The sequence below is a fragment of the Caenorhabditis elegans genome, chromosome III (assembly GCF_000002985.6).
Source record: "Caenorhabditis elegans chromosome III".
Lineage (NCBI taxonomy): Eukaryota > Metazoa > Nematoda > Chromadorea > Rhabditida > Rhabditidae > Caenorhabditis > Caenorhabditis elegans.
This window is the reverse complement of record NC_003281.10, coordinates 7917836-7941026: the sequence shown is the minus strand read 5'-3', so window position 1 is coordinate 7941026 and position 23191 is coordinate 7917836. Positions and strand designations below refer to the sequence as shown.

The following is a 23191-nucleotide window of genomic DNA, read 5'->3' as shown; positions in this document are numbered from 1 at the left end:
AACGCGGAGCATCGTTGCGGTACCATTTGCGCGGAAGTTTGAATCTAGTTTTTTGTGGCAATTGATTTTGACATTTTCCAATAATGTGGTAAATTATAAAATGGTACATTTATTTTAATAGAAACATGCCCAAGCAATATTAAATACTTTTTGAATGTAATTAATCAGCCTCAGTGAAAATAATCTGTTGAAATATTATCCCATTCGGAGATGCCAAAATTTCCAGTGCCAATCACGAATAAAGTGTCATTATTTGTCTGAAAACATTATATTTGAAATTCAATTGATTATTTTAATAACCTTATTTAATTGTTCTTCTGGAATTTCCACTGAAGTCATCACATGATGATTTCCGAATTTTATGAAGAGATGCGAGTCCAGTAAATGAATTGAGAATTTATAAAACTTTCCAAATTCTACTTTTCTTCGTGCTTTGAATTCAGCAATTATTGAACGGTCAACGAAATCGGAAAATATAGTTACTTTTTTATTTGAAAATTCAATCTCAACAAATATTCCACGACAGTTTATTACTTCTATGTCACATCCTGAAAATGTAATAGATTTTAATATGAATCACAACACTAATTACATACCACTACAATTACTCCTTATACCTAGAATGATGGATTTAGCTGTTGAGTGTTTTGGAATATTGACCTCGGCGTTTAGAATACTATTCTTCTTTCGATACCTAAATGGAAGGAATACCGTATACCGTATTTCCTCTATTAGTTTTGCACCCCTTTGCTCAACTTTGACACCTCATATCTCCTTTTTGGACATATAAATAATTAACAAACTACAAACTACAGAAAAAACATCTATCTAAATTTTTATCAGTTGACAACTTTTCTATAGAACAAACTACTACTGAGATATGAGCTGCCAAAGTTGAGAAAAGAGGTGTAAAAATATTAGAGGGAATACGGTATACTGTAGTTCCTCATAGGTCAAAGTCATCAATTCTTACGCCATAACTGCATATGGAGTTCGAATGTGTGAGGTGCACCAACTAATTGATGGGCGTGTCACTTTCTGTACCGCCCGTCCATTTCGTACCACCCATGATCCTTTTTGTGGCATCCAAAACTTTGGCTCCTCGTCGAATTCATAATTTTCAAAGTCGTCGTGATAATTCAAAGGAACCAATGGTGTTTTTATAGTAACTCTTTTCGGAGTTGAAACTGGAAGTGTAGTGAGTATTCCAAATGAATTAACAGGAAGAAGAATGGTAATTGTAGAATTGACAGATTTTGAAAAGAACTTTGAAGGTCCAAAGTTTAATGACATATTTAATCCTTGAAATGATGGAATTTCAGAGAATTTAAATCGAATAAGTTGACTTGGCTTGACATGGTATGGCCGTGGAGATGAATATTCGCATAAAGATTTCTTGTAACTCTGAAATTTTTTGAATTAAATGTTTATTCTCAAATCATTTGAAGCAATTTCTCATAATTAATATTAAAGTCTTACCATGGTTTCTACAAAAATGGTGGAATCTTTTCCATTTGTATAAGTGACATATGTTCCTCCACCATCAAATCTACCACTACTTTCTCTTAAAATCTTCCATCCTCGCTTAACATGAGAAGTAATGTATTCTGAAATAGTCGTGATTCAATTTTTTTGCACATTATTATCATACTTAGAACATGAAAAGCTTTTTCAGTTTGAAACTTATTCTCATCAATCCGTGCGAGACCACATCTATACCAAGGGAGTTGAGGATAAAACGCAGACATTAAATGCCAAGAAATCATTCTGAATTTCCACTATATTTTGTGTGTTCACAATCAAAACTTGCCCAGTAATATTTCCATTTATAAAATTCCAATTCATAGTTCTCGCCATACATCCTTCCCCGGTGTCCCTGTTGTCTGTACTATAATCTTCGCTTGCCCAAATGACTTTACCACTTTTTTGAACATTTTCAGGAATTCGACCGCCTGGGTAATGAACTCTGAATCAAAAATATTTACTTTGTGTGCTCTGAAACGCTGAAAAAGAAATAACAAGGTTTTCTTCATACCCTATAATGTCATATTCATTGATAAATCGTTTGTCAAGAAGTCTTGAATAACTGTCATCCATTCGAAATCCTTCACCAGCCACAATCAGAGTCTCATTGAAACCATTGAGATTGAGAATTTTTCGAAGTTCCTAAATATCAAAACTTGATATCACACTAGATTGCAGTGTTAGTAAGATGTGTTTTTCAAAAACTTATATGTCTTGTGCTACTCTTAGGATACTGTAGTGTAGAACTTTCTTTTGCCACCCCTACTGTAATCGTGATGTATCTGGCTTTGTGAATTAATTTGAGAGTTTTGATATGTGATTTGAGTAATTGTAGGAATTACGGTATAACTCTAAGGTATAACTTTGTGAATATTTCATTAAATTCCAAACAGATGGACGGTGCCCCGTAGGATTTAGCGAACCAAAATTTGAAAAAGTTTTCGTTATATCTACCTTAACATAGCTCTCTGAGAAATTTCTCTCATTCCAAACTCCAACACAAAATGTATCAAAATTCCAGGTGTCTCTTCCGATTTTCAACCAATTCACAACATATTCTGCAGTTTCTGTCACATTATCATATGGCGTATTACCAATCCATCCAGGAAATGCCCATGGAAGTACACAAATTGGAATTGTCGGATTAATTTCACGAACTTCACTTATTAATTGAAATTCATAATTATTTTTTGAAATCTTTCCTTTTTCGGATTCGTGTGATGATTCGGTGCCTTCAGTACTTTGGTCGTCACCACCCATTTCAACTTTCAGCAGTTGTAGACCATTATCTTTCTGGAAATTATTCAAGAATGGGAAGAGTAAAGGTTAATTTTAAATTTTATTTAAGCTCCTGTATTATATTTATCTAATTTACAGACGCAAAATAAACTATAACTCACATTGAAAAGGCTCTCTAAAACTTGTTTTCTATCACTTTTCTCCGAGAAATATGTGAACAAAAGTTTAGAAGTCGCCTGAAATTTTCGTAATTTCTCTGAAATTGGACTGAATCCTACCCCTCCACCACTGACTGCACCAAATCCATCAAAAGTTTGAGCAGATCTCCATGATTTTATGTCTATATTATTTGTTTTAGTTGCAATACTTGGTAAAATCAAGATAATTTTTATAAATATTGAAAACATTGGGGATGATTGAAGGAATGATGTTGATAAACAAAAAATGATGAATTAATATAAACTTACTCATTTGAAATTTGATATCTGTTTTCGTATTACTAAATGTTATTTCCCCTCAAAATTATTTTTGAATTTGAGGTTTCGATACAGGAACTGTAGAAAATGCTTTATTCATCTCAAAATTAAAAAAGTTCACAAAGACATAAAACATGTAATCATAAAAACAACTTCGTTCACAAAAATTTACTTGAAAAACGGATTGAAGCATTTACACGTACAAGAAAGAGATTTAAAGTATTAAACTAAAAATTAGTGGAAATTAGAGAAACAAAATTAAAACAAATTGATAACTCGTGTATACATTGGAAGTTGAAGAAATATATTGTTCACGATACGATGAATAATACATGTATTGTAGATCCAAATATAAAATAACCACGGCTTATCTGAAATCATGTAAAAAAATCGCGAAGACTGGGATATCGTGTAGAGAAGCTCGATTATTGTGAAGGCTGAAAAATTGAAAAAAATAACCATAAAATATAGTTGTGAGACTTACGAAAAAGCGTTGAAGGAGAGCCAGCTCCAACTTGAAATGGCCGCGAGCAACAAGTTCCGAGAACAAACGTGAAATCACTTGTGGATCGGCACCATATCCCCAATCAGTTTCAGCCTGTAAAGTCTGTCTCATATATTAAACGTTTTTTAGAATAAGCTTGAAAAATACCTACCTTAACTCCTGTTCCTGCACATTGAGCAACAATATTGTTAACTAATTGAGTTGTGGCCGGAATCGGGTTACGCTTGACAGACTCCACTCGGCGGACGATATTTTCTTAAAAATTGAAAGTAGTTATATTAAAATATTTTTATATTTCTTACCTGCAACTTCAATAGCTCTTTGCAAAGCTGGCTCACTCATTTTACAACTTTTGAGAGGTGCTGAAAGTTGAAGAATAACACGTGCAGTGTCTTCCTGGAATCTGCTTTCAAAGTCGATATCCAGACGATCAATTCGATCCATTGCAAGTTTTAACTGTGATTCTCCATTGTCGATAATCTGAATCTCCGCTTCCTCATCATCATCTTCATCGTCATCATCCAAATCTGCATCTTCCGAATCTGACGATTTACTATTGTACTCCTCTTGATCTCCATCCAAACTTCCCAAATCATCATCTTCATCTCCAACATTCACATTTTCCGGTGCCATTCCAGCAACATCAGAGAATTCATCACCAAACGAATTGGTATGAATATGAAGCACTGGTTTCGGTGTAAGACCATCAAACTTTGACCATTTTTGAATCAGGAGCTTAGCGACGGGTGGTGTGAGCTCGTTTCCGCAAAGGTAAACATTTTTAAGATGGCGATGATGTTGAGGATTCAAGTGATCAATAATGTAATTGCATCCAGCGTCACGAATCAAACAGTCTGACAAATTCAAAACTTCTAACTTCGGCCAAGATTCCAGAGTTTTTGCAAGAGCCTTTGCACCCTTGGGGAGTACTGTATTGTCTTCAAGCCAGAGATATCGAAGATTTCTGTTGTGTTTCAATGCAGCCACCAGAGCACGAATTCCTTCTTCATGAATTCCATTTTGACGAACATCAAACCATTCAACCGTTTCAAGAGCCTAAAAATAAGTTTTAGAAATTAAAGTGTTTAACTATAAATACCTTAAAAGTAGCCGCCAGTGCATGTGCTCCTGGATTTTCCAAACGATTTCTTCCAGCAATAAATGTTTTCAATCTCAATCGATTCTCGCCTCCCACAGCAATTGACTTTCTGAGACACTCAGTCAATGATTTTGCGATTTGTTTTCCTCCTATTCCTAATCCATTGTTGTTAAGCTTCAAGACTTCCAAAGAGAATGATGACGGTGATTCCAAAAGATCCTTGAGAGCATCAGCTCCAATTGGTCCAAAGGCGTTGTCAGACAAGTCAAGCTCTTTGATCTTACATCCAGCAGTCATCATAGCCTTTCCAAGAGCTTCTAGAATCGGTGGAATTTCGTTTTTGAGGCGTCCAGTGAACAAATCACTCCAAAGACATCTCTCGAGCTCTGGATGACTCTCTAAAGCTTTTGCAATCACATTTCCTGCCGCAATTCCAAGGGTGTTTCCTCTTAATTCCAATGCTTTCATAGAACTTGCAGCTGCAATCACTTTAACCACAGGCTCAGCACTTTCTGCAGTATCAAGCTTTAATGATTTGTCCAAGAAAGAAACCATTCCATTGCCATTGCTGTTTTGCTGATTGTCTTCAATCTTCATACATCCGAAACCTTTGTTCATCAGATCATTCATCATTTCATCAGCAGAAGCTTCGTGTAAATTCGAACGATCTATCACGGTTTCACGTGATGTGTTGAAAGCATCTGAAAATATTTTTTTAATAATCATTTTTCCATTAAAAGTCGCTGGGCTGGGCTGTTATTTGGCACAATTGTAATTTTTCGGGAAATTTCGAAAAATTCTTAATCAAGTTTGGTGAAAAAATTTAGATTTTTCAAACAAAAATCGATTTTCCAAAATACTTACAGAACTCACCTCAAAAAGGTAGGTACCTCAAAAATTTTTTAAAAAATTGTAAAAATGAACACTCGAGTTTTACAGGTATCTAAGCTAGTAAAAATGCTTTCAGTAAACTTCAAAAAGGTTTTTTTTATTTTAAGTTCTCTTTTGCCGCTATTTTTTTAGAAAAAATTGTTTCAACAATATGAAAAATAAAATTACCTTCTTCCATACTTGCATCTTCTGCACCTTGTTCTTCTTCTTCATCAGACGATAACAATTCATCATCACCTCTTCTACCAAAGTCAATATTTCCTTTTCCGTGTCTTGCCTTGGCACTGTCGAAATCTTTACCAAACATGTTCACAGAAATGTCAACTTTTCTGAAAATTATTTAATGTTTCAAGAACATTTGAATTTCCTACTAAATGCAAAGCTTACACGTGGCACATTTTAGGAGAATTAAAGCAAGCTCCAATCTCATCAATAACATCAGAAGTGATATTGTTTCCACTGAGAACGACTTTCTTCAGACAATCTCGATTTATTTTGTCGAGTTCTGCTATGATGGCAAGAACTCCCGGATCATCGCAGACACAATCACCAAGATCCAAAACTTCGATAAATTGAAGATCCGAAAGAACTTCAGAAATTTGAATTGCTCCTTCTGGACAACAGAAATTATCATTGATGTCAATAATTCTTAATTTCTTATTCATCCGAAAAGCTTCAGCAAGTGCAATAATTCCGTCATCTCGGATTCCATTTTGAGGAAGGCGAATCTCTTCAAGTGTCCCCAATTTCTAAAAAATAATTTTGAGTTATTATGAGTTTAAGTTATTTATCTTACAATAAATGCGTCAGAGAGGGCAATCGTGGATTCAACTTCCAGGCGATTTCTTCCACAAACAAATTTCTTCAATTTCAGTGGTGTTCCAGCTTTTTTCGATGCATCAATGAGTGAGCAAAGAGCTTTTCCGACTGTTTTTCCCGCCAAACCTAGACCGTTATTATTGAGAATAAGGTTTTCTAGTGAGTACAAGGCTGGTGATTGCAGGAAATTGTAGAGAGCTGCAATTAAAAGTTGAGATTAAATCTAAACTTTATTGAATAAACATGTTGACAATCCAGCTCCAAAAGCATTATCCGATAGATCAAGAGTAGTAAGACGACATCCAGAAGCCGTCAATGCCTCTCCAAGAGCATCAAGAACAAGAGGAATTTCATCTTTCAGTCGACCCGTGAACATATCACTCCATATGCATTCCTTTAACTCCCTCCGCGTTTTCAGTGATTCTGCGATTAATTTTCCAGCCAAAACACTGAGCGTGTTACCACGAAAGTCAAGAACCTCCAAGTTGAGATGTTTTCGGATTTGATCAATTACTTTCGAAACTGAAAATAGTATATTTAGTTTACTGTTTTTAAAAAAACGTTTATTACTTTCTTCCTCGGTATCCAGTTTTAGTTGCTTTCCAAAAAAGGAGAGTGTATTGTTGAGGTCCATCTCGAATAAAAATACCTGAAGATTATTTACATTTTGAGATTCCATAATGCGGATACAAACATGATTGGCATGAGCATCCCGAAATTTTTTTGAAGTTTTATTAGAAATACTGGGTGAGCAAACTGGTAAAATAGTGAGAAATAGGCGGGGTAGCATAAATATTAAATTGAATTTGTCTGTTTTCTTAGAGACAATTGGGAAAAAGTAGATGCGAGAAACTAGATAAGAATATGAAAGTGAAGAGAGAACACAGTGGTTGTAAAAGATAGAGAAATAATAATGAAGATGATAAGAAAATGACAATTATGAAAACTTTTACGAAAATAACCAGTTTTTTTAATTGAATTTCACTGCTAAAAACTAAATTAAATTCGGAAAATCAGAAAAATCTTTTGAACATGTTTGTTGAGATTCTGATAATTTTCGAAAACAAAATAATTTCGCAGAATTAATTTCTTTCGAATTTTCCCGAAAAATAAAAGTTACTTTGAATTACATGGAAATAAAGTTTTGGAAAATGTGAGCATATTACATTTTTTCGTGAAATTTCGAATTTTTCAATAATTTCTATGTGATTGCGAAATCTAAACAATTTCAGTTTAAAAAAGGAATCGGGCTCGATATCGGGGATTTGCCAAAATTGAAACAAATTTACTTCTAAAGTTTAGTAGTTTTTGAGTAAACAATCACAAAAACAGTTGGCACAGAGACCTTAAAAACAACAAAATGAAACACCTGATTGCTCGAGACCGACTTACTCGTTGAGAAAATATATTTGAGAACAATAAGTAAAATTTTCATCGAATAAGTTACGATGTTCGGTTTTAGTAAAACTTTAAGATAAAAAAGAGCTCTGATTTTATACGGGAAACATCACGTTAAAGATATGTATAAAAATCAATAAGTTAGGTAAAAAAACTTGAAAAATAATAATAATAACAACCGTGGAGATCATATACAAATCGGGAAAAATGGTAAAATAAAAAACAAAACAAAAAATGAAGAATATAAAATAATCAAGTCTCCATCATCGAATCACGATTCAACTGATCAATAAATCGTTGTTCTCTTCGTTGTAAAATCGGACCGAATGCTTCGAGAGCTGCTTGAGAAATCGATCCAACTTGTTTCATATCCGGACGGAAGAATGCCGATTTTGGTAGAAGAGCCTGTTTACAAAGTTGCTCTCCAATCCATTTCAGATGACCTTTGATCCATGAAAGATGATTTCCAGTCGTATTCGCGATACATTCATCGAGAACTGTGTCGATATCGGTTGGGAAGATCAGACGACGAGATATTGGCATCCAAATTGGGAAAGAATCACCTTCTGTAAAATGAATTTTTGTTCATGTTTTTTTTTCTGTTGATACTTACTGTCAGCAGGATACGAATTGATCAAATAGTTGCAGAATTTTCCGAAAATTGTCTTTTTCTCCACATCTTCTTTGCTTCTAACCCGGTTCCACTCGTCATAATCCACTAATGCTTTCCACGTCTTATCAATTTTCTTTTTCAATTCATCCGAATCCGGATGCACAGCAAGAAGATCAGCTAACAAATGGAATGCTCTTGCGAACCCTTCAACCGAAGCTTCATCATTCGGCTGGACAGCCATATTCCATTCGAGCATATCTTCCACAGACATCATCGCATCCAAATCGTTGCCGAAGCATATTTTCAATATTTCGGTCGGAATACGTTTACGATGCTTCATCTCCGGATATCGTCGTTTGTAGAAGTCGAGAACCTCTGAAACATCTGTTCCATCGATACTGGAACATGCACAATAATATGCTCTTGTTAGAAACTCGACAAATTTTGAGAAGCTCTTAGTTTCTGCATCAGCAAGACTCATCAAAGTGAGGGCCGCCTTTCCGAACTGTTTATTTGCAATTTCTCTTGAATATCTTAATTCTTTGAAGTTATCCAAATAAGCATCCACTCGACTTCCACCTTGTTGCAAAAGTACATCATTTCGTCCATGCTCTTTCAGATAATCACATAGATACATCTCGAAATCGTCTTTTTCGAACATCTTCTTGTATCTTTCAAAAGTCTTCTGCCGAGTGCCAACATCAGTCGTTAGATAATTTTTGACTAACGTTCCAAAGTCCTTGTGTTTCTCTGCCAGTTCCATAGCGTCTGCTGGCTTTCCAAGAGCGATCATTTCTTGCAAAACTTTGTCGTTGTCTGGTTGAGAGTCACTTTCAGACAGGTAGAAATCGTAGATGCTAAAATTTATTAATTTGGAAATATTCGAAGCAGAAAATTTCCTTTCTTACCTCAAAATATACATCAAAAGTCTTGCTCTCTCACTATCAGTAGATGATCCATTTTTCAATTCCTCAATGATCTTTTCAGCAACATCACGATAACAAGATGCAAAAGTTTCGAGAGTCCACCAAATAGGGAACTTAGGAATAGCAACTTTCGTTCTGCAACTTTCATACAAATGGTTAAAGTCTGTTAACAAATCAAAACATACTTTCTCCAACTGATAATAGTTTCTTTGATACCAGAAAGAAGTTCACATACAGCGTGAAACACTTCGAATCTGTGTGATTTCGTCTTTCCGATCACATTTTTTTCCAATTGTTGAGCAGCAACAACAGGAATATGATGAACTAGTCCACATCGACCGAATAGAGCATCTTTATCTTTCAGACCTAAATCCTGGACTTCTGGAATTCTCAAAACTTTCTCGATGATTGCGTCGAAAACTGCAGAATTTGTTTCGTTTGAAGTTTTCCACGTCCATATGGCCGTTGATGCAGCGACACGTTCGGAGACCTGAAAATTCAGAAAATAAGTTTATTTTTCTAAGTGTAAATTTTTACTTCTCCCAGCATTGTTCCTCCGACACGTAGCGATAAGATTCCTCCTCTGCTGATTCCCAGGGGTGAGCTTATGATTCTTTCATACACTCCCATATGCTTCAGGAAAAGCATGATTCTGGATGTCAACACTCGCTTCGCGTGGAGTTCAGTGTCAGTTTTGTTGGCAGCATCCGAATAATCAATTATTGCGTAGAGAAATTGAGAAACAATACGAGCAATTTCCTGATCTGGCATTTTGATAATCGCCTTTAATTCCTCTTCCGACTCTGCCATATGTTTTTCTGCGAAAAGCTCGAAAGCCCGATGCAATGATTGATAAAGTGGAGTCTTCGGAAGTCCAGATGCAACCATTTCAGACAAGAGTTCGCTTAAAATTGGCCAATCATCAGTGCCTACTGACAGAGATGGTACGACGACTTGCTCATGTGTATAGATCGAGCTGTCTGCAAATCCACGTGGTAGAAGACGAATTGTAGAGACACCGGATTCTAGCATCATAATATAGACATATTGTGAGCAAATTGCATATCCTAGAAGTTGATCTCGGGGTGGAATGGAAACATGACGGTATAGACTTTCCGGTTTTTTCGGTTTGGCCAAATCGAATGGAAGGTATAGAGATACCGCTGAAAAATATCATCAAAAATTAAATTAATTTTGTTATGTAGTACCAAAGTAGGGATTGATGATAATGATTCCATCTGTTCTATCAGCCTTTTTCGACTCTGCAGTATTCTTGGGAATACACAACGTCAGATTAGAGTAGATCGAATCGTCAATCTTCGAAAAAAGGGCGCGATGCTCATTCATTGGAACTCTTGCTGACCAAACTACTCCGGTGGGTTGCTCTGTTTGCCAGTTAGCACTCATCCAGACCATGAACATGTGAACAGATTGAGACTCTTCATGAGTTCCACCGATTAGAATCATCAGACCATCTCGGAAGACTGCTGCATCAATCAACCTCGCTCGGACTTTCAGTGGAGTTCTCTGAAGCATTCTCATATTTTGAGAAATTCACTTATTATTTTTAAGTTGCAAAATGCAAACCTTCAAGTCCGCTTCGAAAAACGATGCAATCTTTGGTTGGAAAAATTCCTTGGTTTTCAGTGACCAAAGTTCACATGGTGTGTACATATTATAAACTGTCAGAACATCTGGAGACACTGTTACAACCAGTAAATCTTTGGATTGATGTTGGAAACTGTTCGTAATTAGTGACGTAGATTCCTTGGATTCTCCTCCGAACATTATTGAAGAAAGACGTCTTCTGAATCCATGTGCTTCTCGACCAGCTACTTTATTGCATTCCAATGCACCCGTTTTTGCCGAATCTTGCCCTTTTCCATTCAAAAAATAGACAGTTCCTGATGTAGTTGTCAGTAGGAAAGAAGCTGATTTTCCATCGATCGGCTCATCAGTCAATTCCACCCGCAGAGCAACCTCGTTATTGATATCCAAAACTTCTTCAATGTATGTTTGAGATTCAATTGAAGTCCAATGTCGAAGAACTCCTTCAGGTGAGACAACGAGAATTCCTGGACACGGGGTTTTGTTTGCACCACGGTGGACTCCATCATATACAACAACGCACTTTACTGAGCGAGGAAGGCCACTGGTCGGCAACGGAAGCTGAGTGGGGATTATAGCACGATGGCTCGACTGAAAGTTCAATTTAATTCGAGAATTGTTATTTTTTAAATCTCACCTTCGCCCGCTCCCAAATGAAAATTTGATTTCGAGACAGAACCCAGCAGTACCTGTCATTGAGTGATGCACAATTTGAAGTCACCTCGGATCGATGAGCTGAAGCGTGCCAATCTAAATCAGTTGAGAAATTTCTGTTTGATCATTTTTCGACTCACTATTCAGAAAGGCCTCTTTCACCAGTGCCGGGTATTCTATGCTGGATACTCTATCGAGAGTTAGTTCGAGATCTCGTCCCGACATTCTGAAATTTCAGTGATTAGAAAAGGGGGCGATATTTAGAAAAGAGAAGAAATTGCAAAATGAAAATGTTCACATGTTCCGAAACAAAAGTTTCGCGCCACAAACAGATTTTGAATTCAATTTCGATGCGAGACCCTTCAAAATGTGGGAACTCTGCGCCTTTAAAAACACGGTATGAAATATTTTTGTTTTTGTTTCCAATTTCCAAAAAAACGTTCAAAATATTTGTTTAAATCAATTAAATAGTTCAAAACTGAAAAATATTTTCGTTAAAATTCAAATTCCCACAATTTTGCGTGTCAAGCACCCAGTGTTGGCGCGTTTCTTAGCAGGCGCACTATTCGATCAGAACTGTGCACTCGCCATTTTCAGTCTCATGAACTAGAAAATTAAAAGCTCAATTTATTGTTTATATTAACCCAGCGAAAGATGAATGAGGATAGATTAGATTTTCGATACCTAAAATCTGGAAATGAGGGAATAGTGAGTGTTTTTTTTCAATTATTTTTCAATAAAACGTTTTTTTTTGTTATTTTAAGCCTTCTCTCTCCTTCTGTCTCATAAAAACATAATTTCTGACAATTTCAGATGATCAACAAAACAATTGATCCATCGCAAGCATCGATGTCAAATTGGAAGCCTGTTGACGACGGTAATCTGGAATTCTTGGAATTAAATTTTCAGGAAACAATTCAAACGAATTCTCCCTCAAAAAAAAAAGAAAAAATGAAAAATGGAAGAATATTCTGCAAAGCTTTTTTTACAGAAAAAACGCATAACCTCCACTCACAAAATCATCGGAACAACCGTTTACGGACAAGTCGAGAAACGACGGTAGCCGTCGCGGAATCTGCAAAGAAAAATGGAATGCAGACTATACACAGGGTGAGAAAAATTGAGTTTGAGATGAAAATTTTCCCCAACTCCACTAAAAAAAACGAAAGAAAAATGCATTTCTTAGTCAGGTTCGAATTTTGTTGTTCCAATAACAATGCAAGCACATCCAACACACCTGAGCGATCGATATCTGGATGAAAAAGATGATATTTTGAGTCGTGAGTTTAATTTTTTTCAATTCAACTATTTAAAATTTGCATTTTAGAACACAAAGCATTGCCTTATTGTTGTCACTGCAACGCGATTATTAAAACTTGGAGGGGATTCGAATATCACGTTCTCTGCACACATTTAAAGTAAGAATTTCAATTCAAATTATTTAACTAAATATGTAAATAAAATTTTTGAGCATTCATAAAACTTCAAACATTAAGATATCGCCCCTACCGTTGTTTTCATTGTAAAAAAGATGGATTTTACACTGAAGAAGAAGGTCGTTTTCATTTGAGTACAAGACATCCGAAAGATGAAGTTACGGTATGGAGCAATATAAACATTTTTTTAAAAATTTATATATTTTCAGCTATTCAAGGAATACGATCCCAAAAAAGAGACAGCCGCCCGAGAAGCATTCAAACAAATTTTTCTGATATGTAGAGATGGAGTATTTATTTTATCTTTGAGAATTGAAAAGGTTAAAAAACATTTTGCAGCCAGAGGTAACTAAAGATCGAGTTCACGAATGGGAGAGAGAAGCAGAAGTAGAAGTTATGAAGTTCGCCAACTTGAAATTCAAACGGCCAATCGTGTTAGTCAGAAAATTGTGAGTTTACAAAAAAAGTGCCGAAAAGTTTAGCATAAAACATTCTGGAATTATTGATAAACATCAAACTTTTAATTCTGATAGTAAGCTGATTTTTATTATTTTAATTTTGAAACTTCAGAACTTCACACTCACGACAAGTGCAAACGCCCACATATCAAAATATTTCATTGGTAAGGTATTTACAACGTCATACTTGTGTTCTAAAAATTTTGTTTCAGGATTCCTGTCAAATTCCACAGACTCGCCCTGAACTTCAAAATATTGCAATAAACTTTCGTCCGATGTCTGTCACAACTCCACATCAAGATCTATCCATTAATCGACGAGGTGTCTAAATTGTTTAATGTATTTGCGGGTCCTTTTTTTTTTGATAAATAAGTTCATAATTTGAATTTTTATACTTACTGAAATTCTTGAAATAATGATTTTCGATTTTCATTATTCATATTTTAATCTTTATTCAATTTTCAATTACTTCTCATTATTAACTTTAAAAAAATCTGAAAAAGAATTTATTAACTTTTTCGAGATTTCCATAATTCTTTTTCAAAATAACCAATTCCAGTTTAAAGTGACCTCCACTCATAACTAATTCCAAACGTGGCGGAGGGAAGAACCTCTATAAATTGTTCGACCTTGTCTACCCGCTTTCTTACACGCAATAAATTCATAAAACATCTTTTCCCTAATCGCACGAACATTTAGATTAGAATCGCCAACAAAATGCCGGTTTCTTTCTTATTATATTCTTTTGATTTAGTTGTATATATTAGCCGAAAATATCGAAAATCGGAAAAAATCCAATTTTTATGTTTGGAAATCGAGAAAAATCGATAAAGAATTGCTAACAAAATCAGTAATCTTAAAGGCGCGCCTTAATTTGTTAGGTTAGTTCGCAATGCGTGGCGAGACCATTCTAAAATAAATGCACCTCCTTGAAAATCGTGGAAGTGGAAAAAAGTTATATTTTCTAATTTTTGTTAGATTTCCCACGTGGATTTTAATTTCAAAATGTTTCCACTGTATCTACTGATGCAACTGCAATAGTCTCTGTCCGCCTGTACAAACATAAGCTCTTTGCAATATTCTTCAATGCTTCTCCCTCCGAAATCCCTGTGATATTTTCCGTTGTCTTCCCCTCTAAACACCCGTTCTCATCCGATGAATATTTGGCGCAAAACGGAAAAGAAAATCGACGTGTCCATCTACATGTACTGTGTTCTGTATATGTGTCTGCGTCTCTCTGAGTATAGCTCTGCTTTGCTTACTTTCCCATGCGGTCCGTATTGTCTTAACAGTTCACTTTATTTGCTTATCATTGATTAGTGGACCAGCTTGGTATTAGAAATTAGTTTTCTGAATTATTCAGATATATTTGAATTTCACCACTTTTATTTTATCCACCTACATTTCACATTCGAATAATAAAATAATAACAAATCTCATTCTTTCTTGCCACTTTTTATTCCCTCTCCTCGTTGGAACAATGGGAACAACGAGACAAGCAACCGAATATATAATTCCTTCCTTTTACAGTCTGTGTCGATGTAGTTTTTCCTGGTCTATAGTTAAACTTTCACACACGTGGAATAGGGTGTTGTGATTTCAGTTGGTACACAGGAAATGTATTTCTTTTTTTTTTTTTTTTTTGGCTTTTGAAGATTTGTTTAAATTCTAAATTTTTTGAAATAGAAGTGGTTTTGACCCTATAGTATCAGTAATCTTCTCTATATTTTTGCGAATAAAAAACGCCAAAGATCTGGATCAATGAACTCTTCGACCTTTGTTCTAATGCACAATGAACAGTCAGGCGAAGAAATTGCGAAAGAAAGTGTCAAACAAGGGCCGTGTCCATGTTTGCCTTCCGTTCATTTCCACGTCAAGACAAACTCAACTTTTTGAGTGTTTTCCCCAATTTTTTATATTGATTTATTTTTACTGTTTTCTTTTAAGAAAAGTTAACTGACAATCAAAGCTGAGACAAGAAAAATTCGAGAAACAAAAAAAGTCAAATTTGGATTTATTTCGATACTTGAACATTTTTGAGTTTGCGCTCTAACTGTAATTATTCTAGCAAATTAACCTTTGAAAAATATATCAAAAATAAATACTTGTTAGAAAAAAGTCATTTAAAAAACATATTTCTCAAAAAAATATTTTGGAAAATATGTAAAATGTTTGAAGTACACTAAGGATTTTTTTTTTGCATTTTTTGGCGCTAAAATACCAATTTTTTTGTAAAAAATTTATAAAATTGTTCTATTGTTTCACAATTCAATCCAGATACACATTGCATAAAGAAAGTATGAGTGTGTGACAAGTCTTCACCACCTTTTTCTTCTTCTTTTCCATCTAATCCCCCACTTGATTCACCCCATCTCCTTCTCGAATTACTGCTTCGATTTCTTGCCTCTGCATTCTGCATTCTCTCCAAGCAATACCTCTATTTCCATATTTCTTTCAATTTTCAGATGACAACACCGCCAGATGGCACGTCATCATCTTCGTCTGCAAAATTCATGTCGGCGGTTAATGGTTTGGTGCCGTCTACCATTTTTGATCGAAGTAAGTTTTTTTTTCTATAAATCATACAAAATGGACAGTAATGACCGAATATGACTGATAAAAAAATTATTTTATGATTTTTTCAATTTTACAAAAATAAAACTGGTGAATATGACAAATTTTAAAGCATTTTCCAGCAGAGGAAATTATTAAAAAATGTTAATTGAAAACGTTTAAAAATTAAAAAAAAATTCCTGAATTTTTAAAAATAGATTTTTCAATTTTCAGAAAAAAAAAACGTTTAAGTTGTCAGTAATGTCAGGGATTTTCAACAAAAAATTAATAAACATTGAATTTTCGATTTTTTCGTTCAATTTTCCAAAAATGGGAGGTTGTCATCAGTTTTTCAAACCAAAAATTAAAGAAAAACAAATTTAGAAAAATAATTTAAATTTTTTAACAGGCTTATTCGGCAATTACGGTCTATTTTTTTTTAATTTGAAGCAAACCTAAAAAAATTAAAAAATAGTTGGAAAATTTTGGAAAACGAGAAACTATGAAAAATCAAAATGAAAAATCTTTTTAAAAATAAATAGGCAAAAATTTTGTTATTTTAACAATCACAAAGAAAAAATCAACAAAGTATTGAAAAGCTAAATAAATTTTTTTCGTTTTTCTCTTTCCCGGCAGAAAAATTGATTTTTCTGTCGGACTACAAAAACATCACAATTCTCACACACTCAAACAGAAAACAAAAATAATCCGAAAATTTTTCCGATTTTCTACTTTTTTTTTGTTGTTTTCAAAAGTCACATTTCATCATCATAATGGTTTCAGTTAACTCGGACATGGATGTTTCGGAAGAAATGGAAGAGATTCGAGAAGTTCTATATGAGATGATCAAAACTAATTTTCCAATGGGTGTTGCAGCAACTCATCTTTCGGAAAAATATCATGAGGAGTAGGTTTTTTTTGTAGATATTTTTCAAAATGTTTTTTTCAAAGAAAAATCGAAAAAAAAAATCAAATTTTTAATAATTCCGGATCGTTTCACCACTAAAAAATACATGTTATTTTTTAATCATTAAAATATCAAAATCTATGTATTTTTGATAAATTTTCGATTTGTCGATATTTTTCTAGAAAAAGCGAAAAATTTTCGATGGCGCTCTTGATAGTAATTACTGTTTTTTTTAGAAAATTCAAAAGTTTTTTGGTTTTCAGATTTGTTTCAAAAGGACTTGGACGTGAACTTCCCGAAGATTGGATTCAGCAAGTCACTGCTGCAGAAGAGTTTGAAGCTCAGGTATATTCTAAGCTATCAAAAGTATTATATCACCTAAATTACGGTACCCGGTCTCGACGCGATTGAAAACTTAAAAGAGTGTGCGCCATTCACGAGTACGACACGAGTACGACACAAACAAAAACAAAAAAAACGACTTCAATGGTCATAACTACAGTACTCTTCACATATTGTAGCGCAAATAATTTCAAATCGTCCCGAGACCCATTATCGTAATTTTTCATGAAAACCGCTACTTTTCGAGAAATAAAGACTAAAAAATTATTCCAAAAAAAGCAATTTCCAGACACGCGGCCCCATCACCATACTGTTCGTCCGTCTCTCAAACACATCATCGTTCAAAAGACCACCCATAAATTCAGTAAATGTACGAGGTGAATGAATACATTCTGAATACATTTAAATAGACACTCAAAAAGTGAAAAGAAATAACAATTATGTGAACATGCTGTCGGAAAACGGGGACACACATACAGAATAACTGTCCTTTTCTTGTCCTTTCTATGTCTCTTTGTCCCTCGACCTAAATTATTAGTTTGAAGTGTTACTAGTAAAATTACTAATTTATTTTTATTCGAAAAATATTTAAAAATCAAATAATTAGTTTTTGCTTTTTCTTCTTCTTAGTTTCTGCTTCAGAATCCGGTGGCCTGTATGAAATTTTCAGATTGAATCCGCCCATCTAAAATATTTAGAATTAACTGAATAAATTCAAAAAGAAAATACCCTCCTAATCCGCATTGTCAAATAACCACCCATAATTATTGAGAAAAGTGTGAGCAACAGGATGGATCCCAAGAAAATCCATTCGATTATTTCATTGGGTAAACTGCAAAAAAAACGGAAAATGAGGGGTTTACTTAAAATTACTCAAAATAATCATGAAATACGAAAAAATGATGAAAATCGACAAGAAATGAAAAATCTGTCTGATAGGTTAAAAAGTGTGTATAATTTTTCATTCTTTTTTGATTTTTTAAATGATATTTCTTAATTTAAGACTATTTTAGATTCGTCGAAACAAAATTCTTACCTCATCAATAGCTTTTTGAAACACAAATTGTTAAAAAAAAAGGAAAACGTCCCTTGACAAACCACTGTTGTAAAAAATTACTACAATATGAAGTTCACGTTTTTCAAAAAAAATATACTAGAAATTAATTCTGATTATTTCAAAAGTGATGAAGTAAATAATTGCTAAATCAAAGGAACCTGTTCAAACAGTATTACAAACGATTAAATTAAAAATTCCCGCCAATTCTTCTATTTATTTACTCGGTCATAAGTATTCCCAACCTAATATATACTCACATTTCAACGACTTAATTAACATCACCTCTTTACTGTCCAATCCCCTTTATTCTTTGCTTAGCCTATCCCTTCATTGCATGAAATTGATCCCATCATCCAAAGCCTCCTGCTGCTGATGCTTCATCTAATCCCTACTTTCAGCTTGCCCAATTCGCATTAACACCACGCCCCCTCTGTCTTCTCTAACCTTAATTCGAATATGGAGGAATTGAATTCCGATTTCAGTGAGTTCTAATCGTTGTGTAATTATATACTCACTCGTAATTTGTTTTTTGTTCTGCACCAAATGTTTTCTAAAAATATTTTGTATTCTTTTTGAAACATTTAAACATTCAATACTTATTCAGTCATTTCCACGGATCGAGAACCAACTGCGGATGAGTTGAAAAAAATTAAACAAAGAAAAGAGAATGAGCCAACGGAGCATGCAAAAACGGTATGTTTTTTAAATTCAATTTTTTAAGATCAATTTTATTTAATATTCAGCTTTCTCAACAATCTGTCGCTCTAAAAGAAGGATCAACTGTGTCAATCGTCTATGCAGATTCGCCAAAGAGATTCTTTATTCGAGCTCTCGCGGATGACGATCAGTATGAAAAAATTGGAACTACGCTCGCTGAGATTTATGCTCAAGAAACTCCGCCATCGGCACTCGATAGTCGAGTTGCAATTTATGTAAGTTCATGTGCTCAACTGGCTTCCGACGAAAAAAGAAAAAAATTGAAGTTGTTGAAACAATTAAAAAACGTAAATATTTTTTGATAAACATACAAAGATGAATAAAAGAATTCAAAAACTAATATTTCGGATAACGAATTAAAAACTATAAAAAACCCGAAACTTGTAAAATATACTTTGTAGATCTACAAAAAACGTTTGGAGTTCCAAAGTGGTTTTTTGTTGCCTTTTTGGTTCGAAAAATCCAAAAAATGCCCAGCCCTGGTACTTTTACATAAATGAGACAACTGTATTCATTAATTACAGGAAATTGTGGCTGGTGGAGCTTATGCCCTTCAAGATTCGAATGGAACATGGTTTCGTGTAATTGCCAAGCAGCCACCACAATCCGGACAAGTCATGTGCCATTTTGTGGATGTTGGCGTCTGTGAGAAATTCCCTGTGGCGGCGATAAGACTCTTACCACCTGCTGTGCATCCAGTAATGTCAAGTGAGTTTTTTTAAATTTTTATTAAAATCTAAAAATAATCACAAAAATAGGTAGAAAGTTAATTTATAGAGTAAAATTAAAAAGCAATATTCGAGTCTATGAGAACTTCTTTGAATATTCGCTGAAACTGATCATCCCATCTCCATTTTTATCGAGTTCGCTGAAAATGTATATTTTTGAAATATCATTATCGATGATGAGAGCCCTTTTGTAATCGACATGGAAACGAGATGTATGGTCAATTGACAACGCTCCGCCCCCAATCCACGTATTTCGTTAGGTATTTGACGGCAAAACGTTTTCAATTAATTTCGCCGATTTTTAAGCAGTTATTTGTTTTTATTATTGTTTTTTTATAACTTCAAAATCAATAAAGCTAACGGAAAACATAACAAAACAGGCGTATAATGCTTGAAAATTATACCTAACGAGACCTATGGGTCGTGGGCGGAGCACTTTTATTTGGCAGTGTAGCGCGCTTCCACTTCAATTTCTATCATTTCAATTTCTAATAAAGACGCCTTTTTGTGCGTCTTAATAATACCTGAGAACTAGATCAGCTTGTACTTCAATCATCTCTACATCCATTTTAGTTTTCTCATCCGAGTGTTCCGTTATCATTTTGAAGAGTTCAACACCATCCAAATGATTATCCTGATTGGTGTCACCAACTTTAAAATAATAAAACTTTCGATCTTTCGATGATGTGTGCTTTTCGATTTCAATCTTGTTCCCGTAATGATCTTTTAGATGTCTAAAACAGTTAGGTTAATTCAAAAAAGGAAGTATCTCAAACTCACTCAATACTCAAATCATCATCCGAAGCGAAACTGTGTACTTTCCTATCGAACCCGTTAACGGTCTAGAAATGTCGGATTATAAAAAAATTATAATTGAAAAAAATATTTAAAAACTCACCAAAACCACTAGAGCTAACAGAAAAAGAGCGCTGAACATCTTCAAAAAGTGATACTAATTTTGATTTTTGTTTCTTTTTTGCTAACGTGTATTAACCAAGAAAAAAAATATAAAAAAGTATGAGAAATCAATTTATAAATTTCACGTTTAATTTAAAATTTCAATGAATTTTCAGTCGGATCAATGGCTCGAGAAGTTCGTATGGATGTCAGTGAAGAAGAATCATTGAGGTTGAATAATAAATTTGTTGATTTAACATTCGAGACAAAAGATGATGGAATTCAGGTTCCGATAAATCTAACAGTGAGTAATATTTATTTACAAGTATAATATCTCACGAATATTTTTTCAGCTTTCAAAGTTTGACTCCTCAGACTCCGAATCTTTACCAGTTGTAGATCTTCAAAGTTCTGATGGCTTATCAATTACCGAATTTCTTAAAAAACCATCTGGAGTTGTTCGATTGAGTACTCCAACAAAAACAACTTCACCTATTACTCCGGCTTCTGCTTCAACATCCAGTTTGACATGTCTTTTTGACAAACCTGCGACGGTAAATATCTTCTATTGATGTTTAGAAATTTTAGAATAACATTTTCAGATCCAACCAATGACCGTTGCTCAAATGCCGATGTCAGCGTTCCCAGCAAATGCAATTTTCGCTGCAGGACCCACGGACATCTCATTACGGCAACTTTCATTAGACCCGATGCCCGATTATATGTATGCAAAGTTGAAAGACGAATGTGCTCTGCCTGATTCTCAACTGGAAAGTTCTCCTGATTTTGGAGGGTGAGACTTTTTTTTTTGATTTGAAAAAATTTAAGCTAAATATTTGAAAATTTAGATTCTACGCGGCTTTTATCGATGATCGTTGGGAACGTGTTCAGTGTATTCGTGCGAGTAAAATTGGTAGGTATATTTATTTATTATTTTATTTACTGTACCAGGAAATTTTTGAAAAAAAAATTTTCGAAAATTACTGTACCAGTTCTCGACACAACAAATTTTCATTAAATACAAGAGGCTGTGCGCTTTTAAAAAGTACTGTAAATCAAAAGATCTCGTTACTTTGGAATTTTTATAGTTTTTCGTAAAAATGTTTGAAATTACAGTACTCTTTAAGACGCACACATCTTTTCATTCAACATAAATTTGTCGCGTCGAGACCGAATACCGTAACTTTGAAAAAAATTGCAAAAATAGTTTTGTAATATTGAACTGTGATTTTGGAAAAATTTAAATATCCTGTTCAAAATTGCACTTTTGAAAAAGTAAATAAAACAATTGTGAGTTTCTCAGTATATCTGAATTTTTCGCACATTTTTCCCAAAAAAAAAAACAAAACATCTACAATCTTGCTGAGTATTATACCTTTTTTCCTTGAAATGTCCATCTTTTTTTTTCAGACAAACAAGCCTATTGTGTATATCTTCTGGATGTGGGCGCTTTCCAATACGTGCGAAAAGAAGCAATGCGACGTCTCAACTCCACGTCACCATTCAAAAAAATGCTGATGTTCAAGTGTAAAATCGGAGGAATCAAACCAGTTGCTGGAGGAGAAGTTTGGAGCCGCGAGTCACATGAAGCTGTTCGAGAATTCTTTGAAGCAGCATGTGGTGAACCTGTTGTGGTAAGTCATGAAAAGAATACTTTCAAATGCAAATTAATTATTTCAGGTTGAACCAACTCAGCCTGGATGGTCTCAATGGAAACAATTAAATGCTCCAGCTGTTCCAACCTGTGAAGCTCGTTTATCTTGTTGTGGTAGAGATATTGGTGACTGGCTCATCGCGTGTGGTTTGGCTCTTCCAATAAATGCACCAATTCCAAGTCCCAATTCACAGTCACTTCTTACTTTTGTTCCAACACCAATTAATATTGTTGGCAGAAATATTTGAATATTTTCTGATCCGTCTTCATTACAAAGCTTCTAATCAATTTTGTGCTTTATTTTTTTCTAATTTTTGAATATTGTATATTTTCATAATTCCTCAGTTTTGCCGATTAGTAGTCTTTCTCTGAAAATTCAAAAATATTTGCTCAGTTTTCCACTTTTCTCTTCAGTTTTTATTCTTTCTAGTTTCATAATTCTGTGATAATTTCAGTTTTATTGTCTTTTAATTATTTTTGTGCTTCTCGTATATTTTGCTTGTTGGAATAATAATTGTTAAAAAATTTTAAAAAATTTGTTCACGGTTTATTAGTTTTGATATAAAACGTGTTCAAATAGACACGTATTAATATTTTTATTTGAATTTTTAAAACCATTTTTTTGTATTCTCTATCACAAAAGTTATCATGTTTTCAATTTTCCAGTACTATTCAAGAAAATTTAGCCTT

General features: G+C 34.1%; 7 protein-coding genes and 2 non-coding genes across 13 annotated transcripts; 2 read left to right on the top strand and 7 right to left on the bottom strand.

Moving 5' to 3' along the window:
* Positions 1-95: 95 nt before the first annotated feature.
* On the bottom strand, positions 96-3179 carry C29E4.10 (Putative galactocerebrosidase). Its single transcript, NM_066325.5, has 11 exons — positions 3042-3179; positions 2925-2999; positions 2479-2817; positions 2036-2166; positions 1811-1966; positions 1652-1767; positions 1480-1607; positions 974-1404; positions 597-694; positions 301-548; positions 96-257 (listed from the first exon to the last, which is right to left on the bottom strand). The coding sequence occupies exons 1-11, from the start codon at positions 3168-3170 to the stop codon at positions 171-173; spliced, it is 1938 nt and encodes a 645-aa protein (NP_498726.3). The 5' UTR covers positions 3171-3179; the 3' UTR covers positions 96-170.
* A 139-nt stretch (positions 3180-3318) lies between these two features.
* ran-2 (Ran GTPase-activating protein 2) lies at positions 3319-7492 on the bottom strand. Of its 2 annotated transcripts, NM_171884.5 has the most exons (11): positions 7248-7492; positions 7124-7202; positions 6797-7075; positions 6531-6751; positions 6122-6483; positions 5903-6063; positions 4844-5544; positions 4047-4800; positions 3896-3999; positions 3724-3837; positions 3319-3676 (listed from the first exon to the last, which is right to left on the bottom strand). In NM_171884.5, the coding sequence occupies exons 1-11, from the start codon at positions 7341-7343 to the stop codon at positions 3665-3667; spliced, it is 2883 nt and encodes a 960-aa protein (NP_741233.2). In that variant the 5' UTR covers positions 7344-7492; the 3' UTR covers positions 3319-3664. The 2 variants fall into 2 exon arrangements, with proteins under 2 accessions (NP_741233.2, NP_741232.1); NM_171198.8 differs by lacking the exon at positions 7248-7492 and having other exon boundaries at positions 3326-3676; positions 3724-3846.
* Positions 7493-7641: 149 nt separating this feature from the next.
* 21ur-11860 lies at positions 7642-7662 on the bottom strand. Its single transcript, NR_052483.1, has one exon.
* Positions 7663-7971: 309 nt separating this feature from the next.
* Positions 7972-11984, bottom strand: npp-15 (Nuclear pore complex protein 15). Its single transcript, NM_066323.7, has 9 exons — positions 11893-11984; positions 11736-11848; positions 11078-11689; positions 10699-11017; positions 10028-10653; positions 9676-9980; positions 9473-9631; positions 8565-9421; positions 7972-8517 (listed from the first exon to the last, which is right to left on the bottom strand). The coding sequence occupies exons 1-9, from the start codon at positions 11975-11977 to the stop codon at positions 8204-8206; spliced, it is 3390 nt and encodes a 1129-aa protein (NP_498724.4). The 5' UTR covers positions 11978-11984; the 3' UTR covers positions 7972-8203.
* A 325-nt stretch (positions 11985-12309) lies between these two features.
* On the top strand, positions 12310-14033 carry C29E4.13 (C2H2-type domain-containing protein; the record flags this gene model as incomplete). 3 transcript variants are annotated; one of them, NM_001392148.1, is made up of 10 exons in its annotated part: positions 12310-12460; positions 12566-12629; positions 12744-12862; positions 12943-13032; positions 13080-13170; positions 13249-13351; positions 13398-13478; positions 13528-13637; positions 13759-13810; positions 13859-14033. In NM_001392148.1, the coding sequence occupies 7 exons, from the start codon at positions 12969-12971 to the stop codon at positions 13973-13975; spliced, it is 618 nt and encodes a 205-aa protein (NP_001379737.1). The 3 variants fall into 3 exon arrangements, with proteins under 3 accessions (NP_001379737.1, NP_001122679.1, NP_001367582.1); NM_001129207.5 differs by having other exon boundaries at positions 12357-12460; positions 12939-13032; positions 13859-14028; NM_001379812.1 differs by lacking the exon at positions 12310-12460 and having other exon boundaries at positions 12566-12862; positions 12939-13032; positions 13859-13975.
* Positions 14034-16105: 2072 nt separating this feature from the next.
* Positions 16106-23040, top strand: tag-250. 2 transcript variants are annotated; one of them, NM_001026017.5, is made up of 13 exons: positions 16106-16205; positions 16983-17106; positions 17370-17451; positions 17738-17825; positions 19110-19198; positions 19249-19437; positions 19747-19930; positions 21024-21151; positions 21201-21401; positions 21450-21640; positions 21696-21760; positions 22258-22481; positions 22528-23040. In NM_001026017.5, exons 1-13 carry the CDS (start codon positions 16112-16114, stop codon positions 22747-22749), a joined length of 1881 nt encoding a protein of 626 aa, NP_001021188.2. In that variant the 5' UTR covers positions 16106-16111; the 3' UTR covers positions 22750-23040. The 2 variants fall into 2 exon arrangements, with proteins under 2 accessions (NP_001021188.2, NP_001379736.1); NM_001392147.1 differs by adding an exon at positions 18904-18986 and having other exon boundaries at positions 21201-21640; positions 22528-22973.
* C29E4.17 (Spiroplasma plectrovirus-related protein) lies at positions 18008-18520 on the bottom strand. The gene is made up of 3 exons (NM_001268024.2): positions 18485-18520; positions 18178-18280; positions 18008-18133 (listed from the first exon to the last, which is right to left on the bottom strand). The coding sequence occupies exons 1-3, from the start codon at positions 18487-18489 to the stop codon at positions 18044-18046; spliced, it is 198 nt and encodes a 65-aa protein (NP_001254953.1). The 5' UTR covers positions 18490-18520; the 3' UTR covers positions 18008-18043.
* C29E4.14 (EF-hand domain-containing protein) lies at positions 19937-20904 on the bottom strand. The gene is made up of 4 exons (NM_001038263.3): positions 20849-20904; positions 20731-20792; positions 20475-20684; positions 19937-20090 (listed from the first exon to the last, which is right to left on the bottom strand). The coding sequence occupies exons 1-4, from the start codon at positions 20885-20887 to the stop codon at positions 20027-20029; spliced, it is 375 nt and encodes a 124-aa protein (NP_001033352.1). The 5' UTR covers positions 20888-20904; the 3' UTR covers positions 19937-20026.
* On the bottom strand, positions 21882-22076 carry C29E4.18. Its single transcript, NR_052482.1, has one exon. It is a non-coding gene; the product is annotated as an Unclassified non-coding RNA C29E4.18 (non-coding RNA).
* Positions 23041-23191: the final 151 nt, after the last annotated feature.